The 26,169-nt window shown below is 34.6% G+C and overlaps 1 protein-coding gene across 4 annotated transcripts; it reads left to right on the top strand.

Annotated features, from left to right (window-relative positions):
* Positions 1 to 9,897: 9,897 nt before the first annotated feature.
* On the top strand, positions 9,898 to 23,713 carry LOC108346031 (formate dehydrogenase, mitochondrial). Of its 4 annotated transcripts, none has more exons than XM_017583191.2 (6): positions 9,898 to 10,083; positions 10,409 to 10,580; positions 10,695 to 11,235; positions 11,434 to 11,558; positions 11,650 to 11,762; positions 11,841 to 12,112. In XM_017583191.2, exons 1-6 carry the CDS (start codon positions 10,003 to 10,005, stop codon positions 11,952 to 11,954), a joined length of 1,146 nt encoding a protein of 381 aa, XP_017438680.1. In that variant the 5' UTR covers positions 9,898 to 10,002; the 3' UTR covers positions 11,955 to 12,112. The 4 variants fall into 4 exon arrangements, with proteins under 4 accessions (XP_017438680.1, XP_052722744.1, XP_017440447.1 ...); XM_052866784.1 differs by lacking the exons at positions 10,409 to 10,580; positions 10,695 to 11,235; positions 11,434 to 11,558; positions 11,650 to 11,762; positions 11,841 to 12,112 and adding exons at positions 21,611 to 21,782; positions 22,035 to 22,575; positions 22,748 to 22,872; positions 23,201 to 23,313; positions 23,410 to 23,713 and having other exon boundaries at positions 9,925 to 10,083; XM_017584958.2 differs by lacking the exons at positions 9,898 to 10,083; positions 10,409 to 10,580; positions 10,695 to 11,235; ... (1 more) ...; positions 11,650 to 11,762; positions 11,841 to 12,112 and adding exons at positions 19,537 to 19,621; positions 21,611 to 21,782; positions 22,035 to 22,575; ... (1 more) ...; positions 23,201 to 23,313; positions 23,410 to 23,713.
* The last annotated feature ends 2,456 nt before the right edge of the window (positions 23,714 to 26,169 follow it).

The following is a 26,169-nucleotide window of genomic DNA, read 5'->3' as shown; positions in this document are numbered from 1 at the left end:
AGCATCGAAATGAAATGAATCAAGAACTCAAACTGAGTGTTATTGCGATTACTTAGATGTTCATTGCAGGTTGCAACTTTCCTTCTCTCATGAAATACGTGAACATTAATTGATTGGGACCACCAAGTGGCCATTAAACATGGTTTCTGGAACATGGATCTAAAAATTGTCAATGGAGTTAATTGTCAATAATATCATCCCATCAAGTTGACGACTTTCGGTTGATTTGGATGATATTGCGTGAAGAGACCGACAAAGGCACGTGAAGAAGAGGTCAAATATTCTCAAAGTAAACAAAAATAAAATGTTTAGGAATCCGATTTGAGTTGTATAATGATTAGAAAATAGAAACTTGAGTATGAAAATAATATCACAAACAATGGGTTTTAAGATTTTGGGTTGAGGAGTATCAATACTTTCCATCTATGAATTTGAAAGAAAGATAAAAAATCTGTTATTCTTGATCAAAGGTTGTGGATGATAATGCTAATCAGACATACTGTGTTGCTGGGGATGGTGTTGATTTGAAAGTTTTGCAGGCTGCGTTGGATTGGGCGTGTGGACCAGGGAGACGGCGGAGATTGGCGTGGAGGGAGAGGAGTGCGGGGAGGAGGAGCGGCGCGGCGGAGGGGAGTGTGGTGAGGACCTCGTCGCCGACTGAGACGGCGGAGGGTGGCGGGGCGGAATGCGGCGACGTTTTTGCGGATCCAGGAGGAGGCGGTGGCGTTGGAGGAACCGATTGCGAGGAGCTGGTTGTTGGGGACGCTGATGGTGACGTGGATGTCAGCCACTTAACACCGTTAGTGTGTATTTAACGGAGATGACTACATTGACACAAATTTTTTCTATGTTTGGATTCAATTGACACTTTTACACCACGTGAGGACGACAATGAAACTTTTTTAAAAATGAGGATGAATTTGACACAATTCAACCAAAGTGGGGACAAAGGAAACAATTAAACCAAATAATAATTAGTTTCTATTTGACTTAATAATGTTTTAAGTTTCTAATAAAGTTGAGAACTTTCATTTGAGTTCTAACTCTTAAATTTTTCTATTAACTTGGTGATGTAATAAATTAAGTGGGTGATGTAATTATTGTCTTTTTATATAACCTTGTTGAATTGCCTCTACATGTTATTTTATTATTTATTTTGTTAAAATTATATAAGATTACAAGATTACATGGATATAATATTATAAGAGAGAATTTTAAAATAATAAAATAGTAAAAATAACGTGTGACTGCAATTGACACATCAAGATACAGTTAAGTTAAAAAGTTTAATAAGAAAGAAAAAAACTTCTAGCATTCCAAAAATATAATTATAAATTGGCTTAAATACCTACTTAGTCCTCGTGTTAATAGCTGAATTGCCATTTAATACCCGGTTTTAAAAATGAAGACATTAGGTCCCTATATTATGAAAAGTGTATGACTTTAGTCCTGTCCGTTAAGTTGGTAGTAACGGTGTTAACTCCGCGCTGACGTGGCTACGCTTCTTTTCTCTCTCCTCTGCTCTTCCTGACACCTTCTGCTTTTTGTATATTAATGATTTTCATGATTTCTCTCTCACCAAACCTTTCTCCCAAAAATAAAGTGGGCCCCTAAACCTTGTCTTCTTCTTTCTCTTCAGCCTTCACACGTTGTAATCAATGAAGAACCAATTGCCAAAAAGATTGATGGCTCCACTCAGCCATGGTCTCCTTCTCTTTGTTGGACCGTGGAGGTATCCTCTATGTGCAGCTGGGCGTGAGCTGCTTTCTGCTGTGAAGCTTCTTCTTCCAACTCTTTGCTGCAAGCTTGCTGCACAGTGAGGGCTGCTTCCTACGTGTTGCTGGCAGCGTGTTCATCCTAGCTTCCAGCCATCACCGTGTACCTCCAAGCTGGATGTTGGAGCACCAAGGACGTGAGCTTGCTGGAACGTCCCAAGTGTGGGCTGCTGGACTCTCACGGCCTCCTCCTCTTCTTCTCGGTTGCTGGCTTCTGACTTCTAACTTCCAGCTGCTTGCCAAGACGTTGCGTCTCTCATTCTCCATGCCAGGCCGTGATCTTCACCTTTCCGGTGGTGGCTTCAAGTTGTTATTCTGCAGGCCGAGACGCCACTCAAGATGCTGCCTCCTTTTTTTTCAATTACATTGCAGCTGCTGTTTTCTTTTCCAAAGCCAAGCACACCTCTTTCTTCTTCCAACCGTTGCAGCTGCTTCAAGTTGCTGGATGCATGGAGGTTTGCTGGATGCATGGAGGACCGAGAGCTCTCCAAGCTTCTGTGCTGAACCGTGAGACTTCCAGGCATCAACTAAATGCCACAAGCGTGGGGTTGTAGAGAAAGGTTTGGTGAGAGAGAAATCATGAAAATCATTAATATACAAAAAGCAGAAGGTGTCAGGAAGAGCAGAGGAGAGAGAAAAGAAGCGTAGCCACGTCAGCGCGGAGTTAACACCGTTACTACCAACTTAACGGACAGGACTAAAGTCATACACTTTTCATAATATAGGGACCTAATGTCTTCATTTTTAAAACCGGGTATTAAATGGCAATTCAGCTATTAACACGGGGACAAAGTAGGTATTTAAGCCCTATAAATTATATTTAAACTTACATTTACAATAAAATATAATAATTATAGGTAATAACTTTAAGGTTTAATGTCTCCGTAGGTCCCTATTTTGGTCATGAATTTCAAATAGGTCCTCTTCATTTTCGGCGTATCAATTGAGTCCTTGTTTTTGTAAAATTGAATCAATTACAGGCTTGCCGTTAAATTGGACAAACGGCCGTTACAGTATTGGTTACGTGGCATGGTTGAGTGCAGTTAGTAATCAGACGTGGCATCTCTTCAGCGCATTAGGGTTCATTTCCCTTCTCTTCATTCTTCCATCTCACACAAACACAATCAAATCTTTCTTCTCCCAGCTAAGAAAACCCGACGAGGGGTGTCATCTCCGCACACTGCCACCTCCGCCAGACCGGCCACCGTCAATCTGCCTCTGCGTCGCGTTTGCCAAATTGGCCGTCGCTCACCATCGCGACCCAGCCACCCGTGCCACCACCTCTTGCATCGCCGACTAACCCCAAATACCACCGGATCTGTTCCCAACCGCGATGCCGTTAGCCTTGGAAGCCGCCGTCGATGGGCTCTCCCATTCGCCTTTATCTATTTTTTGTTTTTGTGCTTGGGTTGTTGGAAATGGTAGGTTTCTGTAGTGTGCGTGTGTTTCCTGTTCAAAGATTCAACTCCTTTGGTGGTGATTGGAGATGAAAAGAAGCTTGATGGCCTAGTCCCAGTATATGGTTTGGTTCCCTGGAATTCTTGGTGGTTGGCGGATGGATAATGATTGTTGCTGGAGGTGAGGAGCTGGGAGTGATAGGGAAATTTGGTTGATGGATGAGGCTGAACTGGATGCTGGTTGATGATTGTGATGTTGGCTGTGCATAAGGGATAAGGATGAAGAGATGATACTGGAGGTGATATGTGGATGGGAACGATGGAAGGGAAATCACGGGTATTGGAGGTGATATGTGGATGAAGATGAAGAGATGCCACGTCTGATTAGTAACTGCACTCAACCATGCCACGTAACTAATATTGTAACGGCCGTTTGTCCAATTTAACGGCAGGTCTGTAATTGATTCAATTTTACAAAAATAAGGACTCAATTGATACGCCGAAAATGAAGATGACCTATTTGAAATTCATGACCAAAATAGGGACCTACGGAGACATTAAACCTAACTTTAACTTACAGTTATTCTAAAATAATCATAAATTAAAAACTTGACCGAAATTTACACTAATACAAATTATAAAAACAGACCGATCGGTCATACAAGAGGTGTATCGACCGAACGGTCCTATAAACAGTGTATTATACCGAACGGTCTTATACTAACTGCAAAAATAAGCACAAGACTGAATGGTCTTACTCTTAGCGGAAATCATCCTCTCCAGCCAGTGCATGCTCTAGAGAACCCTCAATATCTTCTGCTCACACTCACCAGGTGATCAATGCAATGACAAGGACGACCGTACGGACAACAATGACAAGACAGGAAAATAAGGGTAAGCTAGTGTAATTTAATTAATTCAGTAAAACTTATAATTCACATAATTCTGAGATAAATCAACAGGCCAATCATGCAACAACCAAACATACATTTCCAGCAATGACCGAACTATAATACATGCAATGACCGAACTATAATACATGCAATGACCGACCACTTTTACTCTGACTGTCTGGACTGTATGAATTCTGTGTAGGTACGACGTTTGTGCACCCGGGTGATGTAGTAGTTAGGATGCCCTCAACAGCTGCCACCCGAGGTTAGTCCGTTCTGCCCAAGTTCACCTTATGGATTAGGACCTCCTGCCATTCTCACACATGACTTACTCCTCTCTACTTGAGAATGAGTAATCACATAATATCAGGATAAACGCCAGCTAAGCATAACCACATTCATACTCTATCATTCAATAACCAATCCTGAGATATTCCTCCCTGGAATGCTCCTTCATATCCATACTATTCAATTCATGCCACACTTTTATTACCATCATACTTTAATGCCATCATATTTCTTCATTTGTAACACATTTAAGTAAAAATCAAACCTTTCTCACTATCTCAGTATAGAACCGATCGGTAACAATTATCACCCATAAATATGATTGAACGGTCAATTTGAAGAATAAGGCTCAAACATGAGCCAAAAACAATTTGAAGGTCAAACACTATAACAACCGAACACTTAGAGCTTGGACCGAATACTAAGAACTTAGACCGAACACTTAGTGTAAGACCAAACGGTCTTTCACTATCCACTGAACAGGACCGAATGGTCCACACTCGGTAAGGTTAAGGAAATGGTCAAACACTATTAAGGACCAAATCACCAGGGAAAGACCAAACACTAATACAAGTCCGAGCACTACCAAGACAAAGTACCCACTTAAAACTGAACATTCTGAACTTAGACAGAATACTCTCTTAGGACCGAACACTAAAGCATGATCAAACGGTCATTAACATGTAAGGCCCATCATAGGCCGAACACAGTTAAGACCGAACATCAATACCACCGAGTACTAGTGCAAGATCGTCCGATCATTAACTGAAAACTCCACAGAAGCAGAACTCAGTTAAGACCAAACACTAGAGGAAGACCACCCACACCTAATACCGAACAATCATGAACTGGTAAGACTCCAAAGAGACTGAACCCAGTTAATGACCAAGCACCTGAATATGGTCGAACGGCCAATCAGCGCATGACCGAGCGGTGAACAACGAACCCTCAGTTTTCTGCATCATTCTGCAGAAACTTATGCAAAATTATGAACACATCAAATTTTACCAAAACTAAACATTTTTCCAAACTTCTAATCTTCCAAACACGAATCATATACACATTTACACCTATCCAAGAGTACCTAAATCTTTCTAACGTCATCCTAAAGAATCTCTTATCATATTTCATCCCAATTCTTGCATAATCACAACTAAATGACCAAAAATTCATTTTCCTACTTTTGACACATTATAGGAGAACTTAAAGGTTCTAACAAATCTAAATACACTTACTCAGACTCTTCCCACTGACCAATCTCACTCTCGACCCCAAACTCTCATTTTCACGTACTCACTTTCTCAAAACCAGAACAGACTGAACACTTATGCAGAAACTTCAATCAGTTCACAGGTTCCATCATTCATCAATTCAACACAATTAAATCAAACATTCAATTCATATACATGCAACCATCCAAACAGTAATTTCATACATAGAAAATCATAATTAAATTAACTAGCTTCCCTTACCTCTTAACCGGACCGAACAACTCTACCAATTCATAAATTTGCTCTTAACACAAAAAAATCTCAAAAACCTGCAGTTCACCGATTTTCGGTAACGAACCAACCCAGAATACTAGAAAAGTGATCAGAAATAAAAGAAGAAGCTGATGAACACATGCAACTAGAAACTTGGCTTGCATGTGCCAGGAAACAGAATTTCTAAGAAGAGGATGAACTTACCGACTCTAAGCTTGATTTTTATCGGTGGAAAAGAAGATCTTGTGTAACACCCCAAATTTGGCGTTACAATTTATGTTCCATAAAATACATATATAATTTTTTTTTCAACACCAACAAAATATTACGTTCTTTATTACAACACAAGTCTTCTGAAAATAAAATTCCACACAGTTCATAAACTTTTGAAATTTAAAATTTCACACAGTTCGGAAATTCAAACATAGATTTATTTTAGAAATTCCCCATGTCTCCTTTTTCCCACAGATCTATCATCTTCTAAGCAAGTCCAGAACCATCTGCTAATTCATCTGAAATAGTTTATGCTCCCGTATAATACCACACATTATACGATCATTGCATTCACATACACAAACACAAACAGTAGGGTGAGCTAACCAAATCAAGAAATATACATTATTCACAATCTTACTAACATCACAAGTGTGGCAATCAGTCCAATACATGCATCTCAAACATACTAAAAAAAAAACACTATTACACTGATACTTTATAATATTTCTCCAGTCAAAATCATCAGTCGATTTACTAGAGTTAATACAACATATTATTAATCTGCCTACTTACCAAAGCATAGCAGTCAACAATCCTTCTGTCTACTTACCAAAGTAGTATAACCATAATATACTGATTACTTACCAAAGTAATCTAACAAGGTGATTTTTATTATCTACTTACCAAAGTAGTACAACAAAGTGATATTGTCTACTTACCAAAGTAGCACAATAAGGTGATATCGTCTACTTACCAAAGTAGCACAACATGGTAATATTGTCTACTTACCACAGTAGTACAAGGAGGTGATATTGTCTACTTAACAAAGTAGCACAATAAGGTGATATTGTCTACTTACCAAAGTAGCACAATAAGGTAATATTAAGCCTACTTATCAAAGTAGTACGATTTATATTAAATTCACCTCTCATTTTCCCACCTACTTACCAAAGTAGTGTCCGGCTTCAAACCTTTCCCCTCTCGACTTACCAAAGTCGTAGGAAAATAAATAAAAATTCAGATTTACAATTATGGCAATAATGCCTATACTACCCATCCAATTTTTCCATCAACTTATTTACAATTCATGATTTAACTCAAATAATTATTACAACTCAGAATGTTCAATATAATTAAATTTTGTAATATAAAATATATTATATTACTCATCCTCCAATCTCCAAAATACAACTACACATACAATTTAAGAATATAGTTATCCAAGTTTTTACCCAATACAAATAAATTTACAATTTCGTGTAAAGATTATTCTTCACTCATATCATTAATTACAGATCTGAACCAATCAAACTAATAACCAGCATGTTTAACTCATATGGTAAAATTTTCAGTCCAATCCAACGGTTAATGAGGCGGAAATCATAATTTTTGTATAAATGATCCAAAAACATAAATTAAGCCATATTAGGATCCCTGAGAAGATACGAAATTAATATCTCTAAATCTGTAACTCCGATTTAAAATCTGAACGGTCCACGTATGTCACTATCTTTGAGGAACAACATATTAAACTTTCAGGGTAATCCAACGGTTAACTAGGTAGATATGGAGGTTTTACCGAGGTAACTCATAGACAGAAACTTAAGTGGTTCTCGGTTAAACTCAAAATGCGGAATTAATTCCTCTAAGCACAGACATCTAATTCCAAATCTGAACGGTCAAGATCACTTATATGTCTTAGGAATCTCATATCAAAATTTCAGATCCATCCAACGGTTAAATTGACAAGAATTTATGTTTTCCCGAGGGAACTTAGTAGCAGAAAATAAGGTGATCATTAACTTATTCCATCATGCGAGACTTATTCCTCTAAGTACAGGCCTCAAAGTAACCATCCGAACGGTCAAGACAAAATAATATATCTTATGGTCCACATATAAAAATTTAAGGTCAATCTAACGGTTCACTAGGTGGGAATGTATGTTTTACCGTAGAGACTTAGTAGCAGAAATAAAGCAGTCATCAAATTACTCCAGCATGCGGGATTTAATTCTCTAACTACAGATGATAGAATAATAATCCGAATGGTCAAAGCAAATTAATATGTCTTATGTCCCATATATCAAATATTTGGCTACATCTAACGGTAAATGAAGTAGAATTGGACAGTGTACTGAGGTAACTCGAAAAATAGAAAACAATAGGAAACTAAGATTCACAAAAGTAGACAGATAGCTATTGTTAATAAATTCCAATATGCTCCTAATTAGATTCATGATCATGAAATATGAAATTGTAATATCTAAGAGATGGTTTAGCTTCCCCTACCTCTTCTCCTTGCAATAAATTCTTCACTCTTGATACTCCTAGACCACACCTTTGCTTGATTTCACTCTCAAATTCAAAGCAAATTCTAACTTAAATCCCTCTTCTCCCTTCCTCCTCTCTTTAGGCCCTAATAAGTTTTTATAAAGAAAAATGAAGCCTCCCTGTATGCTGCTTGCAATAATACAATGCAAAGAAAAAAACAACAATTGAAAGGGATGGGTCCCCTTTTACCAAAACATGCACCCATGTTTTACGGGAAACATCAACCTCCATGATTCAATATTGTCTTCTTCTTTCCATATTAGTATTAATATTTTTTTTATTATTATTATTAATTTATAATTATGTCCCTCCTTTTAACCAAAGATGGCTAGCACAAATTGCATCAAATTTAAATAATTAATACAAGAAAAACCAAGTTAACAAAATGGTAGAAAATATATACAAACAATAGTCTTTATCACCATAATTAATTATTTAAAACCACAACATACATAAAATTACTTTGATTTTTTTTTTATATGGGTCTTACATCTTGACTCCCAAAATTGCTCAGTGGCTGGTTGAAGAAAAGATGAAAGGAGATGAAGAATTTCTAGAGAGAAGGAGGAGAAAAGGTAGAGACTTGAGTTTTAGAGAGATACAGATTATGAGAAAATGAGATTAGGTTACGGTTTGGAAAGTTCTATAAAATGCTCAATCTCTTTTATTGGAGACATCTATCCCTCTCCTCTAAGTATCATTTTTACGGGTTTGACAAAACTCAATTAAAAAATAAAATTTTATTAAATACTTAATAAATTATATAAATTTATTAAAAACTCAATTTAAAATTCCTAAATTGATCAGAAACTTAAAATATAATTAAACCTTTCAATTTTGCATTAAACTTAAGGACTTAAAACATTTTTATTCTTTTAAAAAAATCAAAATTTATTCTAAACATACTATTCACGGGATTAAATAATATTCTTTTTTTTTTCTTAGTTCTATCATTAGATTGAGAAACATACGAAGGTGTCACCTGAAAAACAATACCATGCATTTAACGAAACATTGATTGATTAATCAAAATGTCTGATATTACTACACTTTAGTTTTACATTAGTTAAATAAAACATTTCCCATTGTAACTTTTAATTCTACCTCTATTTGCAATGAAACACTAGATCATGTGAATGCAAACAGTGAAATGCCCACACAACGATTGCGACATTTGAACGAAACACAATGAGAACGAGAGAATAGAAAACGTGTAATAGAGAGAGAGGGATTGTGTAACTTAAATTTCTTGTATTTTTTCTTGAGATTCTATTTTTTAAAAAGTTATATATTTTTTAAATGACAAAAGTTATAAAATAATTAGATTTGAAAATGTTTGAGGCTGATCACAGACAGACATATCCAAAAGTAAAGGCTGCGGCATATTTAGTTCTTCCCTTCCCTAGTTGCTCTGCTTAGGTACGTGTGTTTTCATCGTCGTACTGTTCTGTCTGCTGATATTTTCTTTCTCTCTGTCATTTTCTTTGTTTGTTATGGTCTATATAAACCTCACACACCACTCTATCTTTTCACACAGTTCTCTTTCTCTTTTTTCTCTGTTTTCTGTTCTTAAAGTTTCAGTTTTTTTTTTTGGGTGAATTAAGTTGCCATCATCACCATGGCCATGAAAAGTGCTGCTTCCTCTGCCATTCGCTCTCTGCTTTCATCGTCCTCTTCCACCTTCTCCAGAAACCTTCATGTAACTGAACTTCCAAATTTCTTCATCTTCTTTCTCCCATCTTTACTACACTCTTTATTTTTTTGAAAAAAAAAATCAACTTTCTCCAAAACAAGTCTTTCCCATACACATGACAGTTGGATCGGAATCTCACCATCAATTTTAATCACTGACCCAATTTTACTTTTGCATAAAGTAAAAATGCACAGTGAAAATACTAAATTATTCATTCAGACGATGAGCATGATTAATTTTTCTTAGGCAAGATCATGAATGATATTCAGTGTTTGAACTTTGGTTTATGCATGATTGTGAATGTATATTTTTTTCTTATGGTTGAGAATAGGCTCCTGCTGAGAGGAAGAAGATTGTGGGGGTGTTCTACAAAGGGGGTGAGTATGCTAAGTTGAATCCCAATTTTGTGGGATGTGTTGAAGGAGCATTGGGTATTCGTGAGTGGCTTGAATCACTGGGTCATCAGTATATTGTCACTGATGATAAAGAAGGATCCAATTCTGGTTAGTATATCTTCAAAACTTAATTTAACTTCATCTAATATTGTTTATCTTGAAACTTCATTTGATTTACCTACCTAATGCTTCATACTTATGACTATTTCTTACTTGATGCAGAACTTGATAAACACCTACATGATGCACATATCATCATATCTACTCCATTTCATCCTGCATATGTCACTGCTGAGAGAATAAAGAAAGCCAAGAATCTAGAGCTGCTTTTGACTGCTGGAATTGGTTCCGATCACGTTGATCTCAAGGCTGCTGCTGCTGCTGGTTTAACTGTGGCAGAGGTAACTGGAAGCAACGTGGTGTCGGTTGCCGAGGATGAACTGCTGAGAATCCTTGTTCTTGTGAGGAATTTCTTGCCAGGGTATCATCAAGCTGTTAATGGGGAATGGAATGTTGCTGGCATTGCACACAGAGCGTATGATCTTGAAGGCAAGACAATAGGAACTGTTGGTGCTGGACGAATTGGGAAGCTTTTGCTGCAGAGGTTGAAACCTTTTAACTGTAATCTTTTGTACTATGATAGACTCAGGATGAATCCTGAATTGGAGAAAGAGATTGGAGCAAAGTTTGAGGAGGAGCTTGATGCTATGCTTCCAAAGTGTGATGTAATTGTTATCAACATGCCTCTCACTGAGCAGACAAGGTATACTTTTACTATCTCAATTACTCAAAATCATGCTATGTATAATTTCTGTAACATTCACAAGGGATTCATTCATAGATAACAGCATGTAAGAATAACAGGTGTTTTGGTTTGTATTATGTATATTCCATGGTGTGTTAATATTGAGATTCTGTGAGCCTAAGAGATGAGTAGTGAGGAAAGTTATTTGTGTTTCAGAGGATTGTTTGACAAAAACAGAATTGCTAAGTGCAAGAAAGGTGTGGTGATTGTTAACAATGCTCGAGGGGCAATCATGGACACTCAGGCAATTGCTGATGCTTGCACTAGTGGCCATGTTGCAGGTAACTCTAAAACCAGTTCACAGAAAATTCTTTCCACCACCAAAACATATGAAACTGCAATAATGATTTTTGTGATGAACAATTTGTATAGGTTATGGAGGGGATGTTTGGCCTGTGCAACCAGCTCCAAAGGATCATCCATGGCGATTCATGCCAAATCATGCAATGACTCCTCATATTTCTGGCACTACCATAGATGCACAGGTATTATTGAGTTTTTGTACTACTTAGGTTCTTTCATTATGTGAAACACTCATATTCATAATAATGAAACTTGTACAGTTACGTTATGCTGCTGGTGTTAAAGACATGTTGGATAGGCACTTCAGGGGTGAAGACTTTCCAGAACAAAACTACATTGTTAAGGAGGGCCAACTCGCAAGCCAATATCGATGAAGTATCAATGTGGTGTTAGAAACTTCCATTTTCAAAGCCAAGGAATGAGAAAAATAAACATCTAGAGTGAACTCTCATTATATGAAGTACTTGCTTTGTTGAATTTGAACTTGTATGTACCAAATCTAATTAAGAAATAAAATAAAACTCTTTCCTGACTTGAGTGTTAAAAAAGTTTTTTGCAACTAAGATCATCTCAACTGTTCATAGGTCCGCACTTCGGATATCGATAAGAACAATATACATATATAATTAAGCAAAATTTCCAAAGACTTAAGGAAAGAAAAATATAATTTATTTGAAAAACAGTGTGGATGAAAGTTTGAGTTGTTTGTATGACCCTTGTCGTATTACTTATAATATTTGAAAGTAAGGACGGTAAAAAGAAAAGGGAAATTGATAATCATTATTTTGTTTCTTGTGGACTAAAATTTGGATTTGAAAACAGAGTTAGAGATTAAATCATATTAAATATTTAATTATTTATGATATTATTTTAGCATAATTAATTTAAGTCTTGTATATTATTTTAACCATTATTAACATTAACATTATTGATGACTTACTAGATAAAAATATTTTCTATACAGAAAATTAAGTCATAAAAATATTTTTCGACTCCTACCCTTTAATATTTTTTTCTATATAAATCCGATATCAATGTAGTTAGGGTTGAAGCTATAAGGTGGTTTAATGGTAAAATTGGAAGGAAGGATGGAAAGGTTATGAATCTCTTCCAACTAACGAAATACTATGTAGTCAGTATTATCTTCTTTTTAATCTTATTACTCTATGAACATATTCACTAGTGAGGACAGATTCATGACCATTAAATAACGGATTAATAAGATGAATTTTCAGTTCTATTCATTTTTTAGTGTATTCCTCTATTACCTACCACCTCCATATATTAAGCTGAAGCCCAAAATGGTGTGTACAGGAGAGCGGCCCAATAGCAAACGGCCCATGATTTGATTAAAGCCATCAGAGTGGATAACGCGTGCAGACGTGTCAAATGCTTCTGTACGAGAGAAGAGAGAGAACGAAGAATTCCAGAGACTTCCTCCCTCAGAGCTGAGAAGAATGGTGATGGCACGGTGGTCTGGCAGCCTTAGAGGCTTCAGGAAGCGGTGACGCAGAAGAGAAAAATAAAGGGCGTAAGGAGAAGAGTAAGTAAAACTAAAACTTTCTTGATTATCATTTACTGTTTTCTGTTGTTTATTGTTGTGATTCCTTAACTGTAAAACATAAAGCAGAGCTCTATAGAGCTCTAATAAACTGAAAACCCACCATAATAATAAAAGAGACTAAGACCTAAAACAAAATGGACTTCGGTCCATTTTACAGTGGTGAATCTATTTGATTCTCAACAGCCTCCCCTCAAACTGGATGGTGTATGGTCACCAATCCAAGTTTGGGAACAATAGATTTGAATTTGACGCGATGGGGAAATTTGGTGAAGATGTCGGCCAGTTGCTCATCGGATCGCACGGGAAGAAGAGTAAGGAGATGTTCCTGAATTTTTTCACGAACAACATGGCAATCGAGCTCAATATGCTTGGTGCATTCGTGAAAACTCTGATTGTGAGCTATGTGTCTCGCAGATTTGTTGTCACAGTACAAAGCTGGGGTCCCTGACTTTTCAATTTGGAAGTCGTGTAATAGATAGCAGAGCCACTGTATTTCACATACAGTGGCAACGAGTGCTCTGTACTCAGCTTCTGTGGATGATCAGGAAACGGTCTTCTGCTTTTTAGACTTCCAAGAAATGAGAGATGAGCCTAGGAAGATACAGAATCCCGTTGTGGGTCTTCTAGTATTGGGGCAAGTAGCCCAGTCAGAGTCACTAAAGGCCTTTAACTGCATAGGAGAGTCAACAGAGAAAAATAGTCCTTTAGAGGGCTTGGATTTAATATACCTAAGAATGTGTTGAATGGCACGGTAGTGATGGTCAGTAGGTGATTGCATGAATTGACTAAGTAAATTAACTGAGAAACATAAATCAGGTCTTGTATTCGTGAGATAGAGTAACTTTCCTATGAGTCTTCTATAGGGACCTGGATCATCCAGGTAGCTGTCCTCCTTGTACAATGATGTTGTGTCACTGAGGAAAGGAGTAGAAGAAGGCTTGCATCCTAACATCCCTGTCTCCTCCAGTATGTCCAAAGCATACTTCCTTTGGCATAAATGGATACCTTTCTTGGACCTGGCTACTTCCAATCCTTGGAAGTACTTGAGCTCACCAAGGTTCTTTATTCGAAACTTCTTGTGTAGGAGCTCTTTCATACAGTTGATCTCTGTCATAGAATTCCCTGTCAAAACAATATCATCCACATATACAAGTAGAGCAGTGAAACTAGTAGGGATTGTTCTAATGAACAAAGAATGGTCAGACTTAGATTGAGTGTAGCTAACAGATGTTAGGAAAGAAGATAATTTTTCAAACCACTGCCTATTGGCCTGCTTTAAGCCATATAGAGATTTTCTCAACCTGTAAACCTGCCCTTTATTGTGGTCTGCCAAACCTGGAGGTAGCTCCATGTACACCTCCTCATTGAGGTCCCCATGTAGAAAAGCATTGTCTACATCTAGTTGATGTAGAAACCAATTATTTGAAGCAGCTAAGGCAATGAGTAACCTGACTGTGGTTAGTTTAGCAACAGGGGAAAAGGTGTCAAGGTAGTCTATTCCCTCCTGTTGTGTGTAGCCTTTTGCCACTAGACGAGCCTTGAATCTTTCAATGCTACCATCAGCTTTGTATTTTGTCTTATATACCCACTTACATCCTATAGCAGCCTTTCCTGGAGGTAGCTGAGTCAGATCCCATGTGTCATTGTCTTGCAGAGCTTTGATCTCTCTCTGCATGGCCTCTACCCATTCATTCATGCCTTTTGCCTCACTGTAAGATCTAGGCACCTTGCTTGCAGTGACAACCATGGTGTATCTTAGATGCCCTGCTGAAAGATTATCACAACATAGTAGGTTGGATATCGGGTAAGGAGTTTTAAGATTATTTCTCAAAGATAGGGATTGATTGACCTCATGCACATAGTCTTTAAGGTAGTCAGGGGTTTTTCTGGATCTAGTTGACCTTCTTTGTAATTGTACATCCTGACTGTCTCCTGTACTGTCACTGTTGTCTTCATCAACAGTGAGTTGTTGTGCCTCTTCCTGGTTAGCAGCATCAGATTCGGCATGTGTGTCATCATCATTGTGATAGTGATCTTTTAGAAGATCACTAAGATAGTCAGTTTTGTCCTTTCCACCTGCAGAATCTGTATTACTGTCTTGCAGATTTTTGTAAGGGAAAATGTCTTCATGGAAGACAACATTTATGCTTATAAGCAGCTCTTTGGTGTTTATGTCAAGTACAAGATAGCCCTTGACACTAGGTTTGTAGCCTAGAAAAATAGCTTTTCTAGCTCTTGGGTCAAGTTTGCTTCTGTTATGTTCAAGAGTGGAGACAAAACACAAACATCCAAAGATTTTGAGGTCTAAATAGGAAGGGGGCAAGTTATAAAGCAGATCATGAGGGGTTTTGTTATTAAGAATGGGAGTAGGTAACCTATGAGGTAGACAACATGACTAACAGCATAGGACCAGTAAGCATTAGGCACACTGGCTTGAAAAAGGAGACCATGAGTAACATTCAGAATATGTTGATGTTTCCTTTCAACAACAGAGTTTTGTTCAGGAGTTTCAACACAGCTCCTTTGATGATTAATGCCATGCAATTTATAGAAATCCACACACTTAAATTCAGGACCATTATCTGACCTAATAATTTTAATCCCTTTGTTGAACTGATTTTTAATTTTAGTCACAAAACTTTGTAGTAGATCCCTAGTTTGGCCTTTATTATTCATTAAGAAGATCCACGTGTGTCTACTATAATCATCAACTATGGTGAGAAAGTACTTATGACCATGAACAGAGACAGTAACAAAAGGGCCCCATATATCACAGTGAACAATATCAAAACATTCAATAGTAGTAGAAGTACTTTTCTGAAAAGACAACTTTCGTTGTTTAGCATAATGGCAGGTATCACAAACAATATTATGACCTAATTTGACATAGGGAAAATCATCACATATTTGTTTCATAACTCTGTCCCCTGGATGGCCTAATCTATAGTGCCACAAATTTACATCAACATTTTTAAACGAAAAAATAGTCTTTGGTCAGGTTTAGGAAAAGCCTGCAGCTAATAGAGTCCTCCCCAACAACTAGCATATCCAATCATCTTCAATGTATGGTTCTCCTTTATCTGGCAAGTCCTAGAGGAGAAAGTCAGATTACAATTCAAGTCTTTGATAAGACTTTGAACTGAGATCAAATTGAAATAAAATTCAGGAATATATAGAACATTGAAGATAACAAAGTTCTTAGAAAATTGCACAGTACCAGCATGGTTAGTAGTTAGGATAGTATTATTGGGTAATTTTATAGATATAGGTTTAATTTGGTAAAATGTGATAAAATTCATTTTATCATGTGTCACATGGTCTGTAGCACCAGTATCTATTATCCAGGAAGTGTTACCTTGCTTGTTATCACTGTCAGTTCTCTGAACTTGATTGATTTTGTGAGTTGGCTCGTCATCTTTGTCTATCATTCGAAGTAGCTTCTGCATTTGTTCTGCAGTGAGAGAGTTAAAAATATTGTTGTTATTAGTGGGTTGTGTTCTCTGATTCCCATCTGGTTCAGTGGTATTCTGGCAAGCATTGGTAGAACTCCATTCATTCTTTCTGTCTTGACTGCCCTCTGTTTTCTTGTACCAAGGTGGATACCCATGCTTAGAGTAGCATCCATCAACTGTGTGGTTCATCTTGTTGCAATAAGAGCATTGTTTCCCATAGTTAGGATTTCTACCTCTCCCTCTTCCTTGACCACGCAATCCAGGTCCCCGTCCTTGGCCTTTCCATTGATTGTTTCTGTCAGCAACATTAACCATGACTTTAGCATCAGCTGACCCATGTTTCTCTTGTTTCTCTTGTTGCATGATAAGAGAGAAAACCCAATTGATGTTTGGAAGAGGATCCATTAAGAGAATCTGTGTTCTAACAGTGTTGTAAGAGTCATTCAATCCCTTTAGGAAACATATCACATGTTCCATTTCTCTATACTTCAAGAAAACTCTTGAAAGATCACAACTGCATGGTATCTTGCATGTGCAAGTGGGTATGGGTCTCAAGAACTCCAATTCCTCCCACAAAATCTTTAAGTCAGTGAAGAATTGACTGACTCCTCTATTCCCTTGTCTAATGGAGTGTATGTCTTGAAGGAGGTCCGAAATCTTGAAATGGTCACCTTTAGAAAATCTTTCTTTCAATTCATCCCATAATTCTTTTGCTTCTTCCACGTATATAACACTCTCAGCAATTTGTGGGGAAAGGGTTTTGGTTATCCAAGATAATATCATCATGTTGCATCTTTCCCATGCATCATACAGGGTGTCATCTTTCTGGGGTTTCTTTATGGACCCATCAATGAATTTTACTTTGTTCTTGGAAAGCAAGGCTCTTCTCATGCTTCTGCTCCAAGAAGAGTAGTTATTCTCGCTCAAAGTTTGTGTGATGAGGGTGAGACCGGGGTTCTCACCTGGGTGTAGATAGTAGGGGCTTGATGGGTTGTTGGACTCAGCCTGTTGTAAGTAGTAGGTGCTGGGTGACTGACCCACCTGTTCCATGAGGCCTAAAGATGTAGGAACCAGCCCAAGAAGCTATCAAGAATATCAGCAGAGGCAGCAGAAGCAGAGCAGGTGCTAGACCTGCTATGATACCATATTAAGCTGAAGCCCAAAATGGTGTGTACAGGAGAGCGGCCCAATAGCAAACGACCCATGATTTGATTAAAGCCATCAGAGTAGATAACGCGTGCAGACGTGTCAAATGCTTCTGTACGAGAGAAGAGAGAGAACGGAGAATTCCAGAGAGTTCCTCCCTCAGAGCTGAGAAGAATGGTGATGGCGCGGTGGTCCGGCAGCCTTAGAGGCTTCAGGCGGCGGTGACGCAGAAGAGAAAAATAAAGGGCGCAAGGAGAAGAGTAAGTAAAACCAAAACTTTCTTGATTATCATTTACTGTTTTCTGTTGTTTATTGTTGTGATTCCTTAACTGTAAAACATAAAGCAGAGCTCTATTTATAGAGCTCTGATAAACTGAAAACCCACCATAATAATAAAAGAGACTAAAACCTAAAATAGAATGGACTTCGGTCCATTTTACAATGGTGAATCTATTTGATTCTCAACATATATATTTTCCAAAAACTAGGCGGTCAACAAAATTAATAGGAAGACAATTAACAACCACAAGACAATCAACTATAAAATTTGCCCCATGATTATACTGACTATTAGTTTGTTAAATTTAAAAGTACTTAGATATTTGAATTACTGGCTATTAGTTTGTTAAATCAAAGAGTACTTAGATGTTTTAACACATGATTGAATATTATTATATTCTTGTTGAATTTTCTTAATATGTTCAAATTTTATTTGCTATATGTTTTAAGGTTAAATATATATTTAATACTTGTTAATGAAATTTAAATTTTAATAATAATTAAATGATATTTTATCACAAGTTCTTTTCTCTTATTATGACACTCGTCCCTCCTAAATTGGCATAACAATGATCCATCGTACATGTATTCTAACAAATTCCACACCAAAAAGTTAAATAAGAATATGTTTGCAAACCCTTGATAATTAAGGATATATTTCTTCTCCATATCGACTTGCTTGATACTATTGCTTATTCAAGTATACTAGTATGCATACGTATTTTCATATATTGTCTTCTAAATTTTTTAAAGTGAAGTAAAAACAATAGGAGTTTAATTATTCTGTGAGATATTGAATTTGATAATGTTAGAAATTTTTTATATTTACTAGTTTAGAAAAAGGTATAATTTCAAACTATTAATTTAGCTTAACTCATTTCTAATTTCCTTTTAAAAGATAATTGTCTTTTATCCAACTTTCACTGTACCAAATTTCCAAATGTGATAAATTACTTTTGGTTCCTTTTTCACTCTAAATTATTTTGAAAAATTATACTCTTGTATCATAATAAAAAATACTTAATATTTTCCACACACATCCACTTAACTAATGTCATATCCTGCTAAATATAAAAAAAATTAATTAACAAAAAATAAAGTAAAAATTCCTCCATTTTTACAACTCTTACATATTCAATAATTTAAGGTTTATTGAAACTGATAAAAAATTAAAATTAGAAAATGATAAGGAGAGAAGACTAGGGCTGACTAAGCCTAATGACAAGCAGTAGCCAAAAAGTCATAAATGAGCAAAGTGGAAAGATAAGAAAAATAAAAAGGTGGCACGTGGGAACTAACTAGGCACACGTGTGTAACAGTGAACAAATTTAAAGGAGAAACAGAGTCTCACAAGAGCAAAGGTTGCAACTGGTGATTTTTTCTTCCCTCTCCAACTTTTCACCTTTCTACTCTTTCAATTTTTCTCTTCATCTTCTTATTATTTTTATTTATTTTATCGTAACAGTAATAATTAATTGCAATTTAAATTTTGTGCTGTGAATCAAATTTTCTCAGACAAATCATCATGGCCATGAAACGCGCTGTTGGTTCCTCTGCAATTCGCTCTCTGTTTTCTTCCACCTTCTTCAGAAATCTTCATGTAAGTAAGTTCGATTAATTTTTCCTTGTTGGATTTTATTTTTATTCTTTTATAAATTGATTTCTGAAACTCGTGATTCTGTGTTAACTGTGTTTTTTTAGCAATTTTGTTCTTGTTCTTACATAACCGGTGGTGAGATCCGGCTTTGCTGTTGTTTGTGTGTTGCATGCGTGAACCGTCACCATCTCGTGATGCTAAAGTTTGTTTCTCACTCTGTGGGGTGTGTTTCTTCTGACTGGTTCACTTTCCATCGGAAGTATACGCATCCGAATTTCCCTACCATCAAACTTTTGTGCTGGATGGATTTTTTCACAGTAACTCTCTTCACGGAATATTTTTGAAAAATACTTTTTATCATCGTGGATTTTTAGTTTGGAAATATTATATATATATACATATGTAAAATATTATAATTGTTATTTTTCTTAAATGATATAAGTATATAATAATATTATAATTTATAATAAATATTTATTGATTAAGCTTTAATTATTAATTATAATTCAATAATTTAGTATGTCTTAACTGATCTCATTAAAGATGTTAATTAATTAGTTACTTAAGTGTATTTTTTATTTTTAAAACTTACATATATTTTTAAATGAGAAAAACTGACAAGTCAGGAATCATAATCCTGTCTGACAGATGAGTCTCTCCTACTCTGTATTTGACAGTCCTAACTTGTATTTGGTGGACCACAGACCAAAAACCAATTCCATTTACATGATTTGTAACCCCACCACTTTTCATCTAAATATTAAAAAAATAGATTATAAAAAAGTAGACAGAATTAAGAGTAGCTTGATCATTTTTAAAAGTTGAAATGATCATGCAATTTCTGTTGGAATACTTTTATATTATCAACCAACTAATAAAAGCTATGAATGATGATTTTTAAAATAATTAGTATAAATATTTAATGGATTTGTATGTTATGATATTTTTTATTGGATGAAGGTGTGAAACTATTTTATAAAAAAGTTACTTTTATAATTATAAAATGCACAGTCTCATTGTTCATGCTTTATTTTACTTTTTAAATATAAACTTTACTTTATAATTTTCAGTTTTAATTTATAAAATTTTTCACCTTATTGTTTATTTTTAATATATTTTCTCTTAAAACATTTATATACAAAAGAACCTCTGAAAAATATTTCTTTTTCTACTTTCAAAACTACTATTTAAAAATTGAAAATTAATTTAAAAAATAATGTAACCATTTGAAAAAATTAGTAGAAAAAAACACAAAATAGAAAGACAAAATAAAGGGGTCCAAACTAATATTATAGTGTGATAAACCATAAACCCTCTTCATCTCAACAAAAAAGGCAGCAGGCACTTATGGATTTAAAATTTATTAAAAATTCTTAAATAAAAATATAAATGTCCATATTTTTATATTTTTCAATAAATAATATCACTCAATAACAGTTGCATTAAAAAAATATTATTCTCATTTGTATTCATTCTTTATGTCAGCAATTTTAATTTTTGTCTATGTATTTTTGCTGAGGCCAAGGTGAAACTTGTTCATCATGCATAGGCTTAGACACCGTGTCTGACCTACGTGTCATAACCAAGCAACTCCACTTTTCTATATAATCCACCCTTCTTCTCTCCCACAGACACATACCAGCAAGAAATCTTTCATTTGCATCTCTTCTTAGTTCTCCTTTTCATCATTTGTATTGCTATTCTGTTTTAAATTTCTTCCTCAATCATGAGTGCTAACACACAAGATGCACAAGAATACCTAGTTGAAGTCCAGACAACAACTCAAGAAACCGTTGTTACCCCACTCGACATTAATGTTGTTACCCCACTAGACAACACATCCTCAAAAAATGTGTGTTAGTGAATGTTTATTTATGCTGCTGACCATGATTAAGTTTGCTCATGCAACATCATGATTAATATTGTTTCCTTCAACTCTGTTTATGCATGACTGTGATTGATTTATGTACTTTTCCCTGTAATTGAAAATAGGTGTCAGGTGAAAAGAAGAAGATTGTGGGAGTGTTCTACAAGGGGAATGAGTATGCAAAACTGAATCCTGATTTTGTGGGCTGTGTTGAAGGAGCATTGGGTATACGCCAGTGGCTGGAATCCCAGGGTCATCAGTATATTGTCACTGATGACAAAGAAGGACCAGATTCTGGTTAGTAGCTTGCTAATCGATTCAAGTTTATATATCTTGAGATTTGAGTGTTGCTTGATGAATCAATCTGACCAATTTCCATGTGTTATTATTATTTTATTAAAAATATGGTGATGTATCATGTGAAGATAAGCATGTCTCATATTTTTTTCTGAAACATTATGGTAATAACACTGTGGAAGGTGAATGTAGTTTTCCGTTAAAGTTTATAATTGGTTGAACTTATGGCGTTTATTGTTTTTTCTGTTGCAGAACTTGAGAGAAATCTTTATGATGCACATGTTATAATATCTACTCCATTTCACCCTGCCTATGTCACTGCTGAAAGAATAAAGAAAGCCAAAAATTTAGAGTTGCTTTTGACTGCTGGCATTGGATCAGATCACATTGATCTCAAGGCTGCAGCTGCGGCTGGTATAACTGTGGCAGAGGTCACTGGAAGCAATGTGGTGTCAGTTGCTGAGGATGAACTCATGAGAATCCTCATTCTAATTAGGAATTTCCTTCCAGGGTACCATCAGTCTGTTAATGGAGAATGGAATGTTGCTGGCATTGCTCACAGAGCTTATGATCTTGAAGGAAAGACAGTAGGAACAGTAGGTGCCGGACGAATTGGGAAGCTTTTACTCCAAAGGTTGAAACCATTTAACTGTAATCTTCTGTATTTTGATCGGATTAGGATGGATCTTGGATTGGAGAAAGAGATTGGAGCAAAGTTTGAGGAGGACCTTGATGCCATGCTTCCAAAGTGTGATGTTATTGTTATCAACACACCTCTTACTGAGCAAACAAGGTATACTTTCAATATCTCAGTCAATACAAAAATCATTCACTCTTGAAATCTCAAGCAAATTATTAATTTCACTCTTGAATGCTATTTGTTGAAACATAAGATCTGTATGAATATTGAAATTCTTTTAGCATTTTCTAGTGAGGAGTAGTGACCAGTGATTTTTGTGATACAGGGGATTGTTTGACAAAGATAAAATTTCCAAGTGCAAGAAAGGTGTCTTGATTGTTAACAATGCTAGAGGGGCTATTATGGACACCCAAGCAGTTGCCGATGCTTGTTCAAATGGCCATGTGGCAGGTAATTCTAAAACCAGTTCACAGTAGCAAAACAAGAAAACTAGTATTGTAAGTTGATGATATTCTAACCCATTCATGGTTCTTAACATATATGTATATAATATCAAATTATCAAAAACTGATTTTTTTACCAAATTACTTATGTTACTCTGCAAAATGGAAAGTAAGTTGTTCTGTTATGTCCCCAAGTGAAACCCTTTTGGGATAGCTATTCATGACAGTATTATCTGAAAAACAGACAATTTAGATTGTGGTTTGTTACTATTCTTTGTTGAATTGTCATCTCTAATTAAACTTTGACCCCCTTTCCAAATCTCTTAATTGTACAGGTTACAGTGGTGATGTTTGGTTCCCACAACCAGCTCCAAAAGATCATCCATGGCGCTACATGCCAAACCATGCCATGACTCCTCATGTTTCTGGCACTACCATAGATGCACAGGTATTTTAACTTCTGTCTATAGCATCAGCTTATCCTTATCCTTTTGTGTTCTTTCACTCGAATAACACTAAATGATAATAAACCAAACTTGTGCAGCTACGTTATGCTGCTGGTGTGAAAGACATGCTTGATAGGCACTTCAGGGGTGAAGACTTTCCAGAGCAGAACTACATTGTAAAGGAGGGTCAACTTGCAAGCCAATATCGGTGAAGGGTATCAATATGGTCTTAGAAACTTCCATTTCTAAGGCCAACAATGGAAGAGCAAATAAAGATTCAGAGAGCACTTTGATTTTGCGATGTACTTGTTTTGTTGAATTTGAACTACTTTAATTAATCTCAAATAAAATTGCAAGGAACTCTATGTTCCATGCATGGATCTTTTGTTTTTCGAATTTAAATGTGCTGCTTGAAATTAGTACTTATTGGCATGATGCATTAGAACCAAAATCCTGTTAGTCTTTTATGTTTACTTTTTATTTTCTTAAACTTAGCTTTTACTACACTTTGTTTTGCAGTTTCAAATAAGGTTTAAAACAATATACTTTCAGGCTTTGCGACAGTCAAAATCATTAATTATGTGAATATATTGAAAATTGAAGATCATATTATCTTTTTATATATTTTATATTTGACATCTAATAGTAACAATAATGATAAGTTTAACCACATCATTATGACACAAAAAAAAACAGAGTTATCATTTGAATTAATACTATTAAATAAATTATTTATAGTTTTACATTTTTTCCATAAATGTTTGATAAGATTTCATTTTAATAAATATTTTGAAGTAATTTATCTTTAAATACTGTTTAATATTTGTCGATGTTTGGTATTGTCTGTTTCTATGATATCACCGTAGATGAGGTCCTTTCTCATCTTGTTTCAATCTTATTTCATGATGCTTTTGTAAAATCAGTAACTTGGGTTATGATTTTTTTTTTATACTTTATATATATATATATATATATATATATATATATATATATATATATATATATAATGAATTAATTATATATCATTTGTTTAAAAAATATGTAATGCCAAGAAACTTTTTTTTATGGCATACCATATAGCACATAGATTAATGGACCTGAAATTGTTGAACTTAATGCATTGTATGTTGTTTCAATTATAAATGTTTGAGTGCTAATCATGCAATTGTATCAAATAATAAAAAAAAGGAGTTTTCTGTTTTGGAATATAAATATAGCCTTTGTACACAATTTTAAAGAATATCTATATCAAATTGGTCCAAAACAAGAAAGAAGGTGATTTGATTAATTGATATTTAAAATTGATTACAATGTGCTTTGATTAAAAAAATCACTTGGTTCAATTACTTTACTTTTGAGAATTAGACAACACTCTTTTCCATATTAGTTTGGTGCATTAAAATTTGTAGAAGTACTTTTCAAACTCTATCCCAAACACAGTACAGCTTCTTGTGTTATAAAACCCTTCCTTAGATCTCTCTTTTGATCACATTCTTAAACAACAACAACAAAAAATGGTGCTTCAATATATTATTGTTGTGCATGTTGGTGATTTACTTTGAAATGGTTGATGGACCTAATGGAAAGCAATTTAGGGCTGGAGATTAACTAGGTTGGTATCCTATTTTTTACCATTTAATTATCATATGTAAATTTTATGATGCAATGTTTTTTTTTCTCAGTTTTATTGTCAAATTTTCAATTTTTACATGGTTTACTATATCCTATGAATAAAATGCATAATTTTTTTTTGGAAGTATGGTGAAATGAACTTAAGTGATAAAACTTATGTTTAGTAGTTATTTTGTTTTAATAATTACGACAATTTTTAAAATTTTCCGCTTATTTTAAATGTTTTTAATTTAGTTTTTAAGTAGTAGATTGATTTGTACATTTTTAAATTAAAAATTAATATTTATATTAATATTATATAGTTTTAAATAGTATTTTTCATAAAATTTTCTTCATAAAGTTTACAAAAATAACATTATGCATCCATTGAATATTTTATTAATCATCATATACGATACTAGAAGAGAAACAAAATTCTATATATACATATAGAGAGAGAAAGAGGATCTACTTTCTTAAAATGTGGAATAATTTAATCTTAAGCCACTATTTTATTTTAAATTAACTGTCATATTAATTAAATAATATATAATTTAATTCTTTTTTAAAGAACATGAATTCTTTTTCTACTATTTATTAGTATGTATTTTAATAATTACTTAATTATAAAATTCTTTTGATGAAAAATTTAGACTTCGAACAATTTTAAAAGTCTTACTTTGTAAAATACATATATTTTAATTATATATATTTATATTATAATTATTTTAAAATTAAATATAATAATATTATAATTAGATAATTTTGTCTACAATAATTTATTAATTAATTTTTTTACAGATAATTTTATAACGCATAATAAAAAATATATTATAATAATCTTTTCCTAAAAGCTACTAATAAAATATATATATTCATTAATTATTAAAAATATTAATAAAAATAATATTACTTAATATTTTTAATTTAAAAAATTAAATACATTCCTATTCAATGGCAATAAATGAAAAATTAAATATATTTTCAAGTGTTTATTCCTAAGCCAGGAAAATTCATTTATACTTTTCTTTTTCATATTAAAATGATTATTAGACATGAATGAAAATAGAAGAAAGAAAATATGTAAATTATATTTAAAAATAATAATTAAGTGTATCCATCATCAGCAATATGTTTAAAACAAAAATAAAAGGTTTAGGAATATGCATATATGTATATAATTGGTAACTAAGTAAAGTATTAATAGATGAATAATAAAAAAGGACAACAGAAAGTGATGAATTTAT

This window comes from Vigna angularis, chromosome 8 (genome assembly GCF_016808095.1).
Source record: "Vigna angularis cultivar LongXiaoDou No.4 chromosome 8, ASM1680809v1, whole genome shotgun sequence".
Lineage (NCBI taxonomy): Eukaryota > Viridiplantae > Streptophyta > Magnoliopsida > Fabales > Fabaceae > Vigna > Vigna angularis.
This window is presented reverse-complemented; position numbering and strand designations above follow the sequence as displayed.

Bases quoted from the DNA above. Each gene is read 5' to 3' on its own strand.
- LOC108346031 (XM_017584957.2), top strand. From the start codon at position 21,345: ATGAGTGCTAACACACAAGATGCACAAGAATACCTAGTTGAAGTCCAG. The intron at 21,471-21,610 runs GTGTGTTAGTGA...AATTGAAAATAG, and splicing joins ACAACACATCCTCAAAAAAT to GTGTCAGGTGAAAAGAAGAA. The intron at 22,576-22,747 runs GTATACTTTCAA...TTTGTGATACAG, and splicing joins CCTCTTACTGAGCAAACAAG to GGGATTGTTTGACAAAGATA.